The following is a 19175-nucleotide window of genomic DNA, read 5'->3' as shown; positions in this document are numbered from 1 at the left end:
AAGCAGGGTCAGCTAGAGCAGGTTGCTTAGGCTCATGTCCAGTTGCAATTAGAATAACCTCAAGGGTAGAGACTATACTACCTCTCTGGGCAAACCATTCCAGTGTTTGACCACCCTCTCAAAAAAAAAAAAAAATCTTTTAAGTGTAAGTGGAACTTTGTCATCCTCGTCCTCTCATTCTGAAGGATGATGAGTATCCTCTCAGTGGATACCACTGAAAAGAGCCTGGCTTCATCTTTCCACCAGATATTTATATGGATTGATCGATAGGATTCCCCCATGCCCCCTGCCAAGTCTTCTCTTCTCCAGAATGAACAACCCCAGCTCTGTCAGCCTCTCCTTGTATGACAGATGCTCCCGTCCCTTAATCATCTTCATGGCCCTTCGCTGGACTTGCTCCAGCATGTCCATCTCTCTTGTACTGGGAGCCCAGCACTGGATTTAGCACTCCAGATGCCGCCTTGCCAGTGCTAAATAGAGATGTAGGACCACATCCCTTGACCTGCTGGTGTTGATCTTCCTAGTACAGGCCAGGAAGCTGTCTGGGTTTATGCCAAGTGTTCTGTAATGGAAAGTCTTTTGTTTAATATGTTTTTCACTTGAAATTGACAGTGATGTATGCTTTCACTTCTTTCCTAAATAAAAACACTTCTCTGAGGGGAATGCCCGGATTTTCTAAGTTTAACGGATGCTTCAGAGGATGTTTTAGAATTCCTATTTGCTCAGCTTTTTTCAAGAGGTGAATGAATGCCATTTCCTTCCCGTTTTGAAAGTAATGTATTGGCTTCAAACGTTCTTTAGAACAAACATGCTCTCCCTAACCAAAATGTAACTATTGCCCAGCTACTGTCCAGTTAGTAAAATTTGCATGTGAAACAAGGCTCCTGTTATTTCACCTGCTACTGCAAATGCTTCCTCCTCAGAAAAAATACTTCCTCAGAAGTTTCTACTGATCTATTCTCCAGATTGTCATAATCAGGAATTTATTACAGAGCCTGTCCAGTTGAGAGGTTTGACAGGGTTTGCAGACCTTGCCTCTGTATCAGAGTATTTTCAGTAGCCTGCCCAAGTGAGTTAATGAATGCTAGCGCACAAGGTACAAGAAAATGAATGTTTTTCAGTGTGCTTGAAACTTGATAAGTGTCTGAGGGGAAAAATCAAATCTTTTATAAGAAATTCCAGCAGAGGCATTCTTTTTAAGTGCCAACACCCACTTTTGCCCTGAATAACATCAGGAGGCAAGATTTTTCTAGGCTTATTGGCAGAACTCATCTGCTATGTCATGTATGCGATGTTCAAATCTGATACTGGTGGTAACATAAAAGAGCTTAATTAGCCTGTTTTGCTTACTAATAGTCAATTGCTTTTCTTTTTAGTTGTTGTAATGATCTATTCTTTGCCAGATTTAAGAGTGCTAGTTTAAAATACTTTAAAAATCCATGTGTCTAGGAACTGATGTTAATTTGTATTTGATAACTTGGTACATGTAACTATCTAGGAATTTATATCATTAGTTGTTTTTTTTTTTTAAATAATATTATTTTATCAAATGTCCATTCTTGAAAATCTCAAGAAAATTCAAGGAAACAGTGGTGTGATATGGGTCGCCTCTGCCTGACAACCAGTAATTTTGTGTCTACAGCAAAATAATTTCTGGGAACAAGCTTGCTTCTGCTTGATTGCAGTGTCCTATGTATGGTTACCATCTATAATATATTACTCCTTGTATTTTGGATTAGTTGAGGTGTACAAAAATGAATGTTAATTCATAGTTAGAAGAATAATTACTGGGGATAATAATGGAAAACCGATGTGTTCTTAAAATCCTATGTGGTGGCTACTAGATTCAATGTTATTTTTCAAACTGTATTTGTTAGCCACTTTCTCTCGTTACTTTTCTGTTTGAGTATGCTCAGACTGAGCCTTTGAGGCTGTTTATTGTTATATCCCTCACTTAGTGATATTTGTATATGCTATCTGTCAAGATGACAAGTCACTTTTAGTAATTATGTTTGCTCTTTTCTGCTGTTTCTCGGGGCAACACTGCTTAGCTCTTTGAGAAAGGTGATGGCACCCCATCCTGACCAAGAGGAGGACTCATGTGGTGTGAACTAAGATTCTGAATTTCTTCTGAACAAAAGGGTGAATGCAGATATAGTGAGAGAGCAATTCTGAGCCTCTCTACAAGAGGAATATTTACTTTGAGGAGTAACAGAAGTAATTAGTCTTAAACTGCTCAACAAGATGGTTGAAATGTGGGTGGTCAAAAACATTTTAGACAAAGCAGATAATTGTTTCCAAGGGCCTACATAAAGTTTCAGAAAGTTTACAAAACAATTTCAATATAATATTTGAATATATGATGCTCTCTAGAATGGCAACATATTCCTCATCTCTGAACTCATTTCATCAAAGTACGAAATTGTAACTCTGAAGTTGTGTTTACGCTTAGACTGGCACAATAGGTAGTGAAGCAGTATGTTGTACCAAAGTGGCTACATGCTTTTGGAAAAAATTCTTTTTGTAAAGAGGGGAGGGAGGGGAAGAGGTACACTAGCTATCTGCAGCCTGTTGCTTGTCTTGAACTGACAGCTAAGTACATACAGACTGTTATCCCTCTGTTAAGAGGTTTCTAGTCACTACAGAGGATTTCTAGTGTTGTGATGACTGTAAATCGTGAAATAACTAAACGTGAAGCTCTGAGGCAGTCAGATACATCTAGGCTATCTCCTAAAGTATCTTATTTTGTTCTTAAAGACTTCTAGCTACCACAGGCACATAGTTGTCTGTGTTCGTGTAACATTTTCACCTAATTTAAATCTGCAAGCAACAGAAGTCTTTGAACTCTTCCTCCTAGGCTGTATTTCCTAAAACTTGTATTTTTCTTGGAGAAAGTCCAGGAACTATGTCTTGCATCCACATCTTGGAAGTTTCTAAACTGGATACAAGGTCTGTTTTGCATGAGGAAAAATTGTGTAAGCATTCTTGTTCATCCCAATTAACAACACTGTATGTTTTTGTAGCTTGTCACATCAGTGACGTTGTCTGTGGTCCATTTCAATCCCCAGATCAAATTTTCATAGTATTGAAACGTACTTGGCTCGAAATTCTTTCATCTAAATGTAGTTGGGTATCTGACATACAGACGCATAATTCCATAACTGAGTTATAGTGTAGCTGTAAGTGTTCTGAGATCAATTCGCTGGAAATGTGTTTAACTGCATTTTCTCTTTTTTCTTCATAAAAGATGCCTATCATGTGACTTTTCAGCAGCTGTGAACCAGAAACAATAGTGTAAATGGGCTATATTCTATTGTATAATATTGTATAACAAAAGCTTCCTGTAGCATATTTGTCTAATAGATGAGTAATTTTCCTTTCTGTTCTTTGATAAACTTTTACAGTAATGTTGTACCTTATATACTTGCCAAATCTAAAATTAAAACTTTTCAATCTAGAAAATAACTTTTATACTTTGGTTTCTTTGCCTTAGTCAATATTACATGTTTGTAGTCAGGCTGCTGAATTTCTACAGCAGTAGTTCCAAATGTTTTTGTCTGTGATCTGTGTTTTGTGTGATACCAACAGCATAAATGTTGAACAAAACCAGTTTTTGGGGAGGTTCACAGCTCTCTTCGATGTTGTGGCACATATTTTGAAAACCTCACTTCAGCTACCTCACATTAAATACTCAGAAGGATCCAAAATTCATTTACTTTAGCTATTGAAGATAAGATGACCATTCCTAGAGTTCCTGCTGATTGAAGTAAGCAAGCTGGCAGGCTGACTGCCTTAATGCATGAAAGGAGGTGTGGAGAAAGGGGCTCAAAGTGGAGAAGACAGACATGCTCCAGAGTCCTATTTTGAAACACATCTGTAACAGTGTTGAAAGTATTAAGGGCTCGTTAACACTGTAACACTCTGTGCTGCTTGTTGAAGCTGTTTCAAAAAAGGTACCAGCTATAAGAGCTATATAGAAGATAAGCCGTCCTCGTTTACTAATATCCTTTCAGAATTTAAAAGCCAATTTACTGTCTGCTACACTTACTGCATAAGTTGATGCTTTATTTGGAAAAATTGTAGCCAGATGAAAACAGAGGTATCAGCTGAGTTAAACCGTAATAGTTTTGTATATGTAAACACTCTTTCTTTCAAATTTGAAAATATATCTAAAAGAGCTTGATGCGGTCTACTGTGCTTGACAAAGAATTATTCAGAAGACTTTACCTTCACTTAAATATAATTAGAGAATACCCTTGAAAAGAGGAGTATGCTTTACTTACTCTGTAACAGAGAGCAAAAATATATCTTCAGACCTCTTTTAGGCAACCAGTCTTAGTTTTTTGTTTTTTTATTTTTTGGGTTTTTCTTAAGATTTCTTTTGTCATGCACAGCCTGTCTGAAACTCTGCCCCACCCCTCTGAATATCTATTTTTGATGTGAACTTTATTTTTTCTAAGCACGTTATTTGCTCAATATTTACTGTTTATTATCTGAAAACTCTAGTGGAGAGCAGTGTTTCTTTTTACTGAGAGAACCTTGAAAAATTCTAGGTCTCTCCAAGATTTGTTTTTAGATGATATCAGTCTTAATCCCCTCATTTACTTGGCTCCAAAGAGCAAATACACTATCAGCCTATTGAACAAAATTCTTTCTAGGTTAATAGCTATATTCATATGGATTCTCTTGTTTTGTTTTGTTTTGTTTTTGTTTTGTTTTAATGACCTGAAAAGTGTGTTTTATATATCCTGTGCATTATGTAGGACTTCTCTGAATCTAATTCTTTTTGAACCAAAGTGTAATTCCTAGAAAAACATCAGCTCTTGATTAAAAACTTTGTGCTGTGTAGGAGCAGTCTACTGACTGCACAGGCAGTGATTACCCAATCACAAAAAAAAATTTTCTCAACCTTTCAAGCCACAATTTGTGGCTGTTGTCCCTTGTTATATGACCTGCCACTATTACGAGTACCCTCCCACTTGTAGCTTGTATCTATCTCACGGATGTTTCTTGTATGAAATACAATGCTAGCTACCTGCTTATATGGGTGGATAAGTTTGTCAAAGTTTACTGTTGCTTATGATCTGCAGCCTCATTCCTATCCATCTGGCTAATTCCTCTAGTTTTATTATTTTTTATATATATATATATTTTTTTCTTTTCTCTTCCATGAGAAACTAAAGGGACAAATAGTAAGGTTTTTTATTACTTTATTCAGATACAGAAGGTGGAATTAAACTTCAGTGGGATTATTTTCATGCACTGTATGAATAACCTGGACAGTGCTGCAGTCAGGTTTCACATGCAAGAGCATTTAACATCGCTAGAGAAACATTGAATTCTGAATTGTGTCAGAGTAGCTACCTTTAAATAGCGATAAGTAATCTGAATAATGAGGTAATCTTGCAGAAGGACACATCTTACTGTAAATGACATTGTTTATCAAGCCAATATCAGTGTATTTGAAACATGCATCTAAAAATATAGTGTGCTTAAAAATAGTAAGTGTACATAGAAAAGGAGAAGAAAGCCTCAGCTGCCTGTGCAGCAATTGATGTTTGTAGCATAAACCTCCCCATTTTAGGAAAGACTGTTTGAATAAATAAGTTCAAACTGCCGAGTCCATCGTTGCCTTGGCAGTACTAATGAATGGCATGGCTAATGGGAATAGGTGTGTTGAAAAATTATGGCTAAGGTACAAACAAAATACAAAAACAAAAAGAAATCACTACTCCCAAATCAGATGGTCACCATCCTAAAAAAGACTGTTGCAAGAAATAGTTAAAATACTGCAACCTAACTAGTCAAATCCATCAAACTGGAAAGAGTACTGTCTAGCAGTTGAACTGCAGAAAGGATAAACACAGGAGAACAAAGCGTGTGCATGTAGGAAGCTTTTATTTGCTATAAGTTGTGGTGGTTTGAGGTGAGAGAAAAGATCTGAATGATTTAAGCAGATGATGGTATTAATTTGAAGTAAAGAAAAAGCAAATGTAGTAAGATTAGCGGAGGTCTGCTGGGAGGTGTCAGTGCCAGTTTATTGGGGCTCTCAATAGACTTCATCTGGTTTGAAGAACGTGATTCCAGTCCCATCTCAAGAATGATGGGTTTGAACTGGAACAGAAAGAGGAGATTCTGAAAGGATCAGGAAACCGAGTACTTATTTCTTGACATCTGCAGTCTGGGGCTTGTTTGAGGGTCTTTCTTAGTGTAACAGTTAAGAAGGGATATGACTACCCAATATAAATCCATAAAAGGGATTGATAAAGGACAAGATATCAGCTCATGTAACGAGTATTGGAAAAAAAATTGATATGGTTTATTTGGAGAGTCTGAAGAGTCTTGAAGTTAGAAGGCTTCCAAAAATCAGCATCAGGTTTCGGAATAAATTCTCTAGTCGCAGCAAAAAATGTAACTGATATTTATGAAAAGGGTAGATATAATTGCCTGCAGTGATATAGGACTGTATCTGTGATCTTTCAACAAGACTTGGAGACTTCCATTTATTAAGAGAAACATTGGTGCTAGTTTGCCCTGAAATGAAGTGACATTTTACGCTTGGGAGTAGAGAACAGTGAAAGAAAACAAGGCAGACTTAGTGTGTATCATAACTTGCAAGGTATTTGAACCACTGCGGGTAAAATATATCCTGCTCTTTCAATGCAGCTCTGAATGTAATAAGGAAATGCAGAATAGGAAACATGAATAACTCTGAACTTATATTGCAAAGATGATCGCACTTTTCTGTATGTTAACATTTTAACTCTTTCTCCTTCCTCCAGATAACAGTGATCTAATTGCTTGTACAGTGATAACAAAGGATGGGGGTCAAGTTCAAAGGTTCCTGGCTGTGGATATTTACCAGATGAGTTTGGTTGAGCCAGATGTTGCCAGGCTTGGCTGGGGAGTCGTTAAGTTTGCCGGCCTTTTGCAGGTAGGGGAGGTTTTAACCTGGGTACGTATATTTTTCTTGACTGACAAACTATTTAAGTAGTATAAACAATAATGCCAATATTATCTTACATATTTTTAGTTCTGTAGCATGCTTATCTGTTTCTTCTGTTACTTAAGTCTGTCTTCTAATTTGTGCTTTTAAGTGACTTCAATTTTTCTGAAGACGTTTATGTGGTTATTTAGACAAATGCTTTAAAATGAGGTAACTTTCCCAATGTATTTTCTGTTTCAAGAAAGCATCCCTAATTGTTAATTGGGATATGTTCATTTGAACGCTGAAATCCTACAGAATTAGGATCAAGTCCCAAGTGTTTTCCTTAATCAGCACATTAGGGTTGGAGTTCTGATCCTTGTATAAGGGTAGGGAAAGTGACAGATTATCACTTCAGACTGGCCTCTGCTTATATAACTACTTTAAAAAGCTTGGAAGTTTCACTCATTTGTATCTTTTTCTTACCTTATACCAGCATTAATGTTTGTATATCTTGAAAATTCACTATGCTTAAATAACCCAATTGATTTTTAACAGAATGAGCGTCTAGGAGTACCAATTTGTCTTGTGAGGGTTTTGTTGTTGTTCTTTTGTTTTTGACCCATAAATTGTGTTCTTAAGAGCTTTAAGTGATACATTCATAGGGTTTTAAAAAATGTTTGTGTTTGATCTATAGGTTTAAATGTTAACTTTTTCATTAGTTACTTTCTTCTGTTTCTTTTTAGGATATGCAGGTAACAGGAGTAGAAGATGATAGTAGGGCTCTGAACATAATAATTCATAAACCTGCTTCTAGTCCTCATTCTAAGCCCTTCCCTATCCTTCAAGCTACATTTATTTTTTCTGATCACATTCGTTGTATTATTGCAAAACAACGTCTTGCTAAAGGTCGTATCCAAGCTCGGCGTATGAAAATGCAGAGAATAGCAGGTTGGTTGTTATTTTCAAATGGTTCTGAGACAAGTTATTTGTCATAGCAAATCACACTGTAATGCAAGAGCATGTTACAAAAATTTCAGAAGTGATGTCCCACTGAAAACCTTAAACCAGATTCTAGTTTCCAAGCAATAGCTTTTATTGGAGTAAAATACGGATTTTGATATATCAATGACACACAAAGGATGAAAAAGAAGGAATCGTATATCATTGTGTTATAATGATTAATGCTTGGAGATGGTGGTGATGGGAGTCTGAAAAGCTGAGTAGAGTATCAGCAGCTAGATTTCTCAGTGTTTGGGGGCAAAGCACATTAAGGGATGAAGGAAAGAGTTAATTTGAGTAAATAAAGCAGTGGTTGAAGTATTATTTTAATATTAAATGAGTGAAGAATAGGTTGAAGCTTAGCAACAAGCTGAATGAATGGGTGAGTACTGCAAAGGCAGCTTTGAAATATAAAGAGGAAAGTAGGTGATCAAGTGAAAAAGAACAACTTTTTCACTTACTTGGATTGTCCGAGAGCAGTAGTTAACCAATCAGAATTGTGAGAAAGTTATAGCTGCTATTAATTGTAATGAGTTGGCCAGAGAATTATTCAGATTGTAGATGATTTCAAATTATTTTAGTGTATTATGGTTCTGTAGGAAGCTGACAACACTCTTATGCTCTGAGCTTACAGAACAGTTATGTCATATTTTTATGGCTTGCTTCACTTTAAAAAAAAAAAAAAAACTTAATGCAAATTTGAAGTTAATACAGGTCTATTTTGATATAAAATAAATAGAACAGTAGTGCGAAGACAGCTCTCTGCTGGTGAAAAGCAGGCGGTCTCTTTAAATGGTTTTCTGCAGTGTTCAGTTATAACTAATGAATGACTTGTACAGGGAAGGACAGATTTTTTTTTTTTTTTTTTAATAGCTCCTACTATGACTTGTGTAATGCAGAGAGTTTACTGTAACCCCATTTTCTTCTGCACCGTATCCTGGCACTTCTCAGTGTGTATGTGGTAGGAAAGATTGCTAGAAATGTCCCCCTTCTTTTCCAATGTAATTGCAACTGTAATTAAGAGGTAAATGCAAACATGCATTTTTAAACAGTCTGGTATAGTGTTAAGATTCTGGGAAAACCATAAACTTTATTTTCACTTACTCTTCCTCTTGCATATTTTTGAGTAACAAAAATTATCAATTGTGATTAAACGTAGCTCTCCTGGATCTTCCTGTTCAGCCTTCAACTGAAGTGATGGGTTTTGGACATAGCTCTGCAGCTACATCCCAACACCTTCCATTTAGATTTTATGATCAGTCACGCCGTGGTAGCAGTGATCCTACAGTGCAGCGGTCTGTTTTTGCCTCTGTTGACAAAGTTCCAGGTAAGATGGCACTCATTATCATGCCATTTTGGTCTGTTTCAAATAGATCTTAAAAAGGAGCATACCTTGAAAGTCTTAACTAGATTCTTTTTAAAGCTTCATGCTTGCTATACACTATCAACAAATGAAGCCAACTTGTTTTCATGTTTAATAGAAACCAGCTTTTCTCTGAAGCTTAGCAAATGCCTTTTAAATGAGATATTAATTTTAACTTAGCTTTACAGCATCAATACTTATTTCAAAAAACGCTTCAGATTAGCAGCTTGAAAGTTTAGAAATGTTCTAACAGCTACCCATCAAATAGTGGTTATTTCCTAACTAGTGCAAGACTATTAGTGCAGCAAGGTGTGGTAACTCATGTTCTTAGGAAAAGTTCTGCCTTATAGATGAGAACGCAGGCATGTTTGTAATTCATGCTCACATGAGGTGTACGTTTACCTTATGAATTTAATTTATTTTCTTATAATGCATATAATTATCGAAAGGCTGTTGGGTCCAGTATTAAAATAATTTTTTTCCAAATTCTTGATGAGCGTGGGTTACTTCTGAGATAGAAAAGTGGTCATAGTTTACTGCTCCTAATCTGAGGACTAGGACTGATAACAGGCTTGTTTTACTGTCTCAGTGTTAAGTGTGGTTCAGCCTTTGAATTCTCTCATAGGTTTTGGTGGGGGAGGTTCTCTGCCTTGGCAGAAAGCTTCCCGAGTCCTTATGGCAAGATTCTGCAAGGCTGGTTGATAAATGGGTTAACTTTTTCTGTACCTGCAATGTGCAAAAATTTAGAGATGCCACCTATATTTTAAAAGAAAATTCCATGGCTCTGTAGAAGGTGCTTGCACTCAAAGCACAGAGTATGTGCACAGACATACAAGCATTGGGATCTCTACAGAGAAGTCTGAAGGAATTAGAGGATGTATATAACAGAGGACAGAAGACTGTTGATTGTCATACTTCTAATCAGCTTGAGTTCAATATAAGTATCCAATACAATATATTTGATAGAAACAAGTAATGATGATAACTACAACTAGCTAGCTTAATGTAAATTCAGTGGTTCTGTCTGTTATGTTCAGTTGTTTAAAGCCTTGAACCTTGAGTTGATAAAGTTCATTTAACGGGTCAGACCATTAGCAATAGCTGATATAGCATCTAGTGAACATGAGCAAAGCAAAATATTTCTTACATATCCAAGTTACTCAATTTCAATGAGTTGTTGAGAATTGTTGATAATATTGAGATTAATTTTTTGCAGACTGTGCTTACATCGTATTTTGTAGCTTATCTCTGCAAAAGCTGAACTGTAACATTTGTGTAAACAATGACGAGTATACATGTGATATGTTTCCAAACACACAATTCCAGGATGAGGCTTATGGAAAAAATTACTCATAGGAGAACAAGTAATATCGGGGTGTGTATTCCAGGTGTGCTGTGAGCAATATATCCCTGGCAGTTTCTTCAAATACACTGGAAGTGTCTTAATACTTTGCCATCCTTTACAAATTGAGTTAGAGTATGAATCATCATGTTGCACGCACTCAATATGCAACACATCAGTCAGTTGTGCATAGTTCCTTGTTTGGATAAGTTATGATCATCTCACCAGTGTTTAAAATAACTGGATACTGAGTGCTGCTTCCTTTATCTTATACCTAACAAGACAGAAAAGACCCACGATTCCTCCTAAGACATCAGCTTTGAACTAGGATTAAATGGATGATTCTAAATTGATGCTTTCTCTTTTTTTGGCTCCTTATTTCCTATTTCAAAAACTGACCTTTCTGTAGGGTTTTTCTTCCAAATAGTGAATGAAATTTTCTCCTTCTGGATTCAGTCATTTTGAAGTTGAATCTCATACTATTTGAAATTACTTAATTTTGCTGTGTTAGTGCAGAAAGATGGACTGTTGTTACTACTAGCTGCCAGTCATTATATAAAACTCAGTATGTCTCTTTAAACTCAATTTACAGATTAAAAAGGGGGAAGGTAAAATATAGTGTAGGCACTCTGATTGGCAAGCAGGTGTTCTACTGTGTTGTGACTAAATTGGAGCTATATTTTGCTAGAGCCCTGCATGTGGAGAACAGAAATCGTAAAAGCTTTCACATTCCCAGTTCAAGTTTTCTGGGAAGTTGTCACATTCCCAGACAAGTTTATATTGTATCACGGAAATATATTTCCTTACTGCTTTTGACATAAGACTTCCATGGAAAAGGTGTGGTTGAAAAGATGCCAGCATTCTGGATCTTGCTTACTGTTTGAGATTCAGCATTCTCTAAGAAGAGCACACTCTTAGCCATAACAAGTGACTTCATCTACTAATTTTATTTACTTATTTATTTATTGGCACATGATAGGTGGTTCAAACAGCAGAATACTTGTTTGAACTCCAGGAACTGGAGACTTTTACTGTGTGCACTTGCAAACCTGGAGAAAAAGCATTTTAAGCTCTTATTTGATATCAAATATGAGAAATCAGACATACAATGTGTGTGTCTCTCAAGTGCACACACGATATGTGTGTCTCAAGGTGTGCGGTTTCTGACACATTTTGTGGTAGCCTGTAATAAGATTTTAAAAAGTATTAATACTTTTACATCTGATTACAAAGTAGCTATCTTCATGAAAAGACTTATTCCTTCTCTCCTTACCTTTGGTAAGGAATAAAAGAGGATTCCTAGTTCACACTGATTTTCATAGCAGTCTTTGTGCTTATTTGTGATTTTTAGTTTAATAGAAACTTTTGGGGGGTTGTTTTAAAAATTATTGAACAACTTGCAGTTAAATCACTGTTTTCATATATTTGTTTCTTAATAACTCCTATTGTTCAAAAGAGTTATTTGAAGCTCGTACTATGTGAAAAAGCCAATAATACCAAAACGTTAAGTTGAGCTGTAATTATAAGAAATAAGTTACACTTTCCTTCAGTGATGGTATTTTTTATTGAATTCAAAAATACTTGCGTGTTTAGCAATACTTGCAAAAGGTTGAACATTTTTAGTAGGACAGAGTTAGCTGTTACAGTGCTGTATGTGTTTTTCAGACATTATGAAACAATGACAATACTGTTTTCAACCCTTCTGAAGATTTCACTGCATACAGAGAATTTTAGTGCAACTCCTGAAACACTTCTCTAGTTCCACTTCTTAATGAATTTAAAATCTGCAAGAAAGTCAGCTCTGGTTCACATCTCCTATCTGTGTCATACTACACGTACATTAAAGCTCTGCTTATTTTGCTGTAGCATATGCAGTTATCTCATCTTAATCAAACTGCCTTTTACTTATCTTTGTGTTGTGCTCCAAAGTTAAAATCTGCTTTAGAGGTGCTGCTTGAGATTTTGAGGGGGAGGCGTGCAGTAGCTTAAAAAGAGATTTTGTTCAAGATAAGTGAAAGGTGACAAGAATGTAATACGCCATACTTCAGAACATCCCTGTTATGACTGTTTCTATGACGTATGGATTATGCAAATACGGTGAGAGATCGTACTCGCTACCGATGACTGGCCTGATGAACTGGACAATTCTTAACAGAGAAGAACAGAAGCAAAGTCATTCACTGGATCGGTTCTATCATTGCGAAGTCATGACCATGACCCTTGACAAAACATTCTAGCATTTGGGGACGGCTTTTGTGACTGAACGGTTCACCATCTTATGTTAGTTGTGTATTCATCTGATGCTTTTGAAGCATTCTTTGTGCCAGTAAAGGATCACATTTTTTTCAGAGAAACCAGATGAATGGATTTTGGTAGACATTAGGTGAAGAGAGATCTTGCTTTTAAAACAAAAAACAAAAACAAAAAAACAAAAAAACACCTTGTGCTCCAAGCAAATTCAAATATCAATTTCAAATACCAGCTGTATGCTGAGATTATGTGCTCAGTGTGTTTTAAGAGAAATCTTACATATTTCCTGCAAAATATACCTTTATATATAATATAACAACTGCAACAACTAACTTTCCCACTGAGAATGTTTATTAAAAACAAAATAAATCAATGGATTGCTTTTATTTTCTCTGTTATTCATACCTTTGCATATGATGATTATCCCAAGATTTTGGGGAATAATGTTGAGTAAAAGTTCTTGTTCATATTAGCCATTGCAAGCAAAGTTATAGCCGTCTTTTAATTTTAAAATCTGGAGGGGAAAAAAAATCTCCTTCTGTAGCTTTATATCTCTTTAAATAAAAATAGGTGAGAATTTTATATAAAGTTAGCATCACTTCTTGGAGATGGATCTAGGAAAACTTTAAGCAAAGCTAGAGAATTCTTTAAGCAGTGTGTGAGATTGTTCTGGTTGATGTGAAGAAAATTTGTTTAGTTTTGTGAAATGTTATGCATTCTAAAAATGAAGTGCCCTTTTTTGGCAGGTCACCAAAGGTGAGCGTAAAACTGTGGATGTTTTTTAAAGAATGCATTCTTCAAATGTGTGTAACCTTTAATTTAACTGCCTTCTCCATCCACATTAAGCAAACAGATCCCTTAGGGAAAGTACTGATGAGGACTTTGACATTCAGAGGTGACGAGCATCTGCACTTGTTACTAATCTAATGAGGTTAGATTGCTCAACATGTCTGTATGTCATGTCCAAGTTGTTTTGGGACTGTATGATGGACTTTCACGTTAGCCATCAATCATAGCTACCATAGGAACATTAGATTCGGGGCAGTTTACTTAAGTAGTTATTTAACGACTTATGTCTTGAATTTAGAATGCTTCTAGCTTTCAAATAAATGAAAGCATTTCAGATGAATTTTCAGTTCAGCATTTAATTTATTTTAAATGTGTTCATTAGGAAAAAAGTTGTATTGCTTTCTGTCAGTTTGCTCCGAATTTGGTCCGATGCATCTGGGCAAGTGGTTCTTTAAAAGTGAGATATTTTAAGCTTGATTTAGTTAACTGAACATGTTTGTTTAGCGCCTATTAATATGCTTTGAGAGGAATAAAACATCTGGATGGGGCTGGCAGATATCTAAAAGGACCCTTTGAGAGGGAGCCTGTGCCCTTCTGAAGGAGCAGCTAGAAGCAAAATAGGTTGCTGCAGAAGATCTCAGGTGGCACTAGCTGCCATCCCTGTAGGCAAGTGAAGCAAGCCCTTGGTTTCAGCAAAGGAAAACCAGGTGATGACAGTGAGCAAGTGTGAGATAGTTAGCATCCCCATCCCTTCCTTCATGATTCTAGGATGCAGTTGCTTATATAGCCTGGAAGTGCATTTAAAATATTTCTTGATTCCTTTCTCCTGCTGGAGAATAATGGAAGTTATCTACTAACACATCACATCAATAATCAACTTTTTACTGTAATATTCCTCGATTAACTACTTCTAAGCATATAAAAAGACTGACAAATTCAGACAGCTTTGGACAAAATATCCTAGCTGTGCTCACAAGATATTGGCAAAAATATGATTTGAGCAAGTAATTCAAAACAGTAGGAATCGTTGACGATTTAAATACGGGGTGCTGTGCTTGCATTCAGTTCAGTTTCATCCAGTAGTGTTTTGAGGATGGAGTGCAAGTGTAATCTTCTCATACTCATCACTTAATATTTGACTATTCTCTCATGCATTTTAGCCTTGGCAACTCTAAAGGTAATCCACAAAAATAGAGTGGAAATACACCTTGAGAAGGCTCTGATGACAGTGCCTTTGGGAGGAGATCATCTTTGTTTTGGTTTCTGGTGCCTTCCTATATCACAATGGGAAATGAGTAAGCTATATTTCTATTGATTAAACCTTTCTGATCACAGAAGGATGAAATTTACTGAGACACCTGAGCCACTAATTAATAACAGTGACTCATGAGGTGGGGAGGGAAATGTTTGCTTCTGATATATACTTCATTAGAGCTGAGTTTGACCGGTGGCAATGCAACGTACAAGATGTCTCCTTTCAGGCATGCAAGTTAGTACCAGCAACTTCCAATGGCATTTAATGGAGATCATGTATACTGGTTTTAAGATAAAAGGGTGGTAAGCAATGTATTAGGGGATAAGAATATAAGAGAAGCTAAAGAAAGGATACTTGGACGTAGGCAATCTGAATCACTGCTGTTTATAGGTAACATACCTCAGATTAGATAATATAATAAGTATATATTATAATCATAGAAAATATAATGGAGAATAATTTTTAAACCTAATAAGCTTTTTTCTCTTCCTCATTTTGGGGGGGGGAGGGGGGAGTTGGGTTTTTTATTTGCTTTCCGTTGACATGTAGCGTGCCAATTTTTTTGGATATGTGCTAGACACATAGCCCCCTCTACCTGATTTTAAATGAAGGTGTTGCCTGGTATTATGCAACAGTTCCCCTAAAGCCAGCTCCAAATCTAAAAGAATGGTGAATGCCTTATGTACAGTGCATTTATAGATCCTGTTTTTTAATTTAGAAGTACTCTATTGCTGTTGGTAAAGTATTGTCTTTTTTGTTCTTTTTCCATAACTGTACCTTATGCAAGGAGCTTTTACTTTGTACCTTTCCAGATATTATTATTTTGATTCTGGTTTGGCCTCAGAATTGTAGCTTTTAGGAAGCATCTCATGTGGAATGCAGAACAGACAAAAACGTATTCCAACACTCAAAACTCCACAAAAGAACAACTCTGAAAGCAGGTTAAAAAGGTGCTTTCACAAGCAAGGTCTTTATTCATTCAGAAGCTAAAAGTATAGAAATGAGTCTGGTGTGCTTAGTTGATTTTCTTTGCTGTATCTCTACTACTGTATGATCATTACATGACTAACTGTGGCTATCTGATAAGCAACTAAATTATTGTTTCACCATATGTACACACAAACATGTATGCGCACACACACAATAGTGATTTTTGGTAACAAATGGCACACTGCCAATGGCACACTGCTGGTATGATGGTATGTGCACTTCAGTTTTAGGAAAATACTTGCAACAAACAGGGATCTCTCCCACCACCACCCCTGGATCTCAATTCTCAATTTGCCTCTAAAATCTCAGTTCTTACTTTTTGTAAGTCAGAAGGTGTATGACTGCTGAGAGGGAGGATTTTCCAAAGACGATGAATAATCTTCTGTAGAGAAGTTGATTATCAACACAGAGAACTGGATTCTTCTAGCGTTAAGAATTCTCTGGATTCTTAGATTCTCAACATTCAACTCTGAATAGTTTTCATGGTGGTCAGAAAGTACTGCCAGTCTTGGAAGTCACCTGGAGAGCTAGAGCCTGATTTACAGACTGACTGAACTCAGTTATCTACAAATAAAATCAGTGAAAGTTTTGAACACCCCGAATACTACCAAAATGTCAAGCCTTTCTTATCTTAAACTGGTATCCAGAATCAGACTGCTTTGGGCTTAACATTTTTCCCTTAGCGCCAAAGTAATAACACATAATAAATTGCTATTTTTGGTTGACACAGGTGTAAGATGAAAATAAACTTCTCAAGTTAATTTCAGGTTTGGAAAGTGCTAAATTCTCAGACAGGATGAGTTACCTGTGGCTGCACAGATAATACTAATTGAAGGATCTGTGTGCATGGTGGCCAAAGAAATGTTTAAGTATTTCCATTCAGCAAACTTTCTCATCCTAACACATTAGGGCCATTTCTGGAAAGATAGCCTTACACCTGGTAGTGTGTCAAGTAACGTATCTCGCTTTAGGCGAGGGACATAATTCAGAAAGAAAACAAGACTCTCTTCAGGGTTATAGAATTTCTATAGCTAGAGAGAATTGTCTGAGTGACACTATAAACATTTGAAGGAAACTTCACACCTTAAGGAGTTGAGTAAAGACTCAGAGATGTAGAGTTCAGTTATGAGATATTTTGTGTTTGTCTACATGGCAAAAGAAACTACCATCGTAGAATTTATGAACGTTCCTGCTCTAGTTTGATCGATCACATTTTCCAGTAGTAGATTACTATCAGTCAGTGGTTTCCAGACAGTTTGCATTTGGGTTGCTAGCATGGCTGGATGCTTAAACTGCAGTCTCTTTACTATTTACTAATGTAGTACTAACACACTAAATTTGCATCTTCTTTTGTCTGTGTAGGCCTCTCTCCTTTATGACTTTTCTTTTCCAGACTACTAAAATTAAAAGATAAATAGAGCTAAATATAATTTAACTTCACCCTCTGTATGATTACATATTCTGTGTGGAGCTGGTCACTTACAGATATGTGGAGAGGAGTTCAGTCTTATGAATTCAGTCTTATGTGAAACAGCTGTTTCATGGGAGGAAGGGAGAGGAAAAAATGTTAAAATCATTTGTAAGCAAATGCTTCAGCATAAGGACCTGAAGCTGTAAAGTGTGAGCACTGTTCTGCAGAACCTTTAGGTAGGCAGTCTTGCTGAATCAGGCAAGCTCTTCCTGAGAAATAAGTACAGTAGGCCTGGCCTACTTTCTCTACTCTTTTGGTAAGGATGGGAGACTTCTCCCTGGAAATAACAGTGCAAACCTTCTGTGGACATAGAATGCTTTGGATGGCCACAATTTTTTCAATAGTGAATGGGAAACAAAATATATTGATGTGAGCGCTTCCATTCCAATTGTTTTAGTAACTATTCTCAAAGGGTTTCATTCATTCATTCATTTATTCATTCTGACAGATGGCTTTGCCCATGTGGGCACAAGTCCATTGATTATTCCTTGTTTCCCATCATAACTGGTGTTCAAAAATGTGAAGTATGTATGGTAAACATAATACACCCTGTATTAAAAATTACATATACCAGTGGCCCTGATTGTAAAGTCCTTCAAATTTGAGGTAGTTTAGTTTGTGGTAAACTTTATGCAGACTATCAGGTGTCATTGTGTGTGGCCTCAGTTTAACTTAATTCATCTAATGATTGTAAAAGATCAGTCAGTTTGGTAAGCGGCTAACTATTCCATAAAAATAAATATGTTTCATTTCAGAAACTAAGCTGTTCTGTTTCTAACTAAAATAGATGTCTTCTGCCATGGTCATCATGTGATTCTTTCAAGTGGTGTTTATCTTGGACTTGATGAACTGTGACTTAAAATACAAGAAAAGCTTAGTAAAGGGGGCATTCATCCATCTAAAAATATGATCCAAGTACTACAGCAGCTTAGACAGTATTGTGTTTCTGCAAGTGCTTCAGTCCATTTCTTGAATTCTTGAACCATGGGCAGTGCAGGGTAAGAGGTGGGACAACAGATGAAATCAAACTATTAACAGAACTGATATTTGCTACCTTTCTTCTTCATGTCATCTTTTCTTCAGCCTCTCTGGCGGCTTTTCTTTGTAATGCATCCCGTCAGGAGAATGCTTTTAGCAGCAGTAACATCTGTTTAAAGCTTTCGTATGCTCTATGCTGCTTCTAACAAACGTGTTTAAACTGAGTTTTGACTAGCTGCTTGCTGCAGGGCACCTGAAAATTCCCCATATGGGAGTTTTTCTAAAATGGGTGAATCATCCATCCAGTGCCACAAGAGACTATAAAAAGAATAAACTAATAAAAGAATAAACTACTGTGTGGAGCATTCACTTTCTTGTATATCTGCTTGTCAAATACTTTATGCTTTAATGTTCACTATGTAGTAAAGACAGCAAGTGGGTGGTGTGTTGTTAGGTGTTTCATACTGTACATGTCATGGCTATTTTGAGTAATTCAGGGGCTGCTAATAGAAAGTAACCTTTTTTTTATTGATGCTTGCTGTGGGAGAGTGAGGAGTGCGGCAGAAGCAGCTAACAGTTTCCTACGTCACCTGACCCATGTTGAAGTTATTTCTCTTGCTACAAGAGGTACTTCTGCTTCTGAAAAGCTGATGGCTAACCAAATTTGCAAGGATGAGTAAAAGCTTCCAAGGTTTTGGAGGAAAAGCTGTCTGTCAAAAGAAAGCCTTGCTAAGAAAATCAAGGAATTGTTATAGGCACCTTGTTGTGAGGAAAGTTGCAAAGTAAACCACACCAAAGTGTGTAATCTTC

The 19175-nt window shown here is 36.5% G+C and overlaps 1 protein-coding gene across 10 annotated transcripts in view; it reads left to right on the top strand.

Moving 5' to 3' along the window:
- CLEC16A (C-type lectin domain containing 16A) overlaps positions 1 to 19175 on the top strand; it is a 96968-nt gene that overhangs the window by 56375 nt on the left and 21418 nt on the right. For 9 of the 10 annotated variants that reach the window (XR_011134752.1, XR_011134751.1, XM_068908890.1 and 6 more), the window contains 3 exons: positions 6783 to 6934; positions 7672 to 7876; positions 9087 to 9254. Coding sequence is in view for 8 of the 10 variants with exons in the window: in XM_068908890.1 (XP_068764991.1) it covers positions 6783 to 6934; positions 7672 to 7876; positions 9087 to 9254 (525 nt within the window). In the remaining 2 variants the exon portion in view is untranslated. Of the gene's footprint in view, positions 1 to 6782; positions 6935 to 7671; positions 7877 to 9086; positions 9255 to 12297; positions 13233 to 19175 lie in introns of those variants that run through there. The other variant, XM_068908896.1, reaches the window with a different exon arrangement.

This window comes from Struthio camelus, chromosome 15 (assembly GCF_040807025.1).
Source record: "Struthio camelus isolate bStrCam1 chromosome 15, bStrCam1.hap1, whole genome shotgun sequence".
Taxonomy (NCBI): domain Eukaryota; kingdom Metazoa; phylum Chordata; class Aves; order Struthioniformes; family Struthionidae; genus Struthio; species Struthio camelus.
This window is presented reverse-complemented; position numbering and strand designations above follow the sequence as displayed.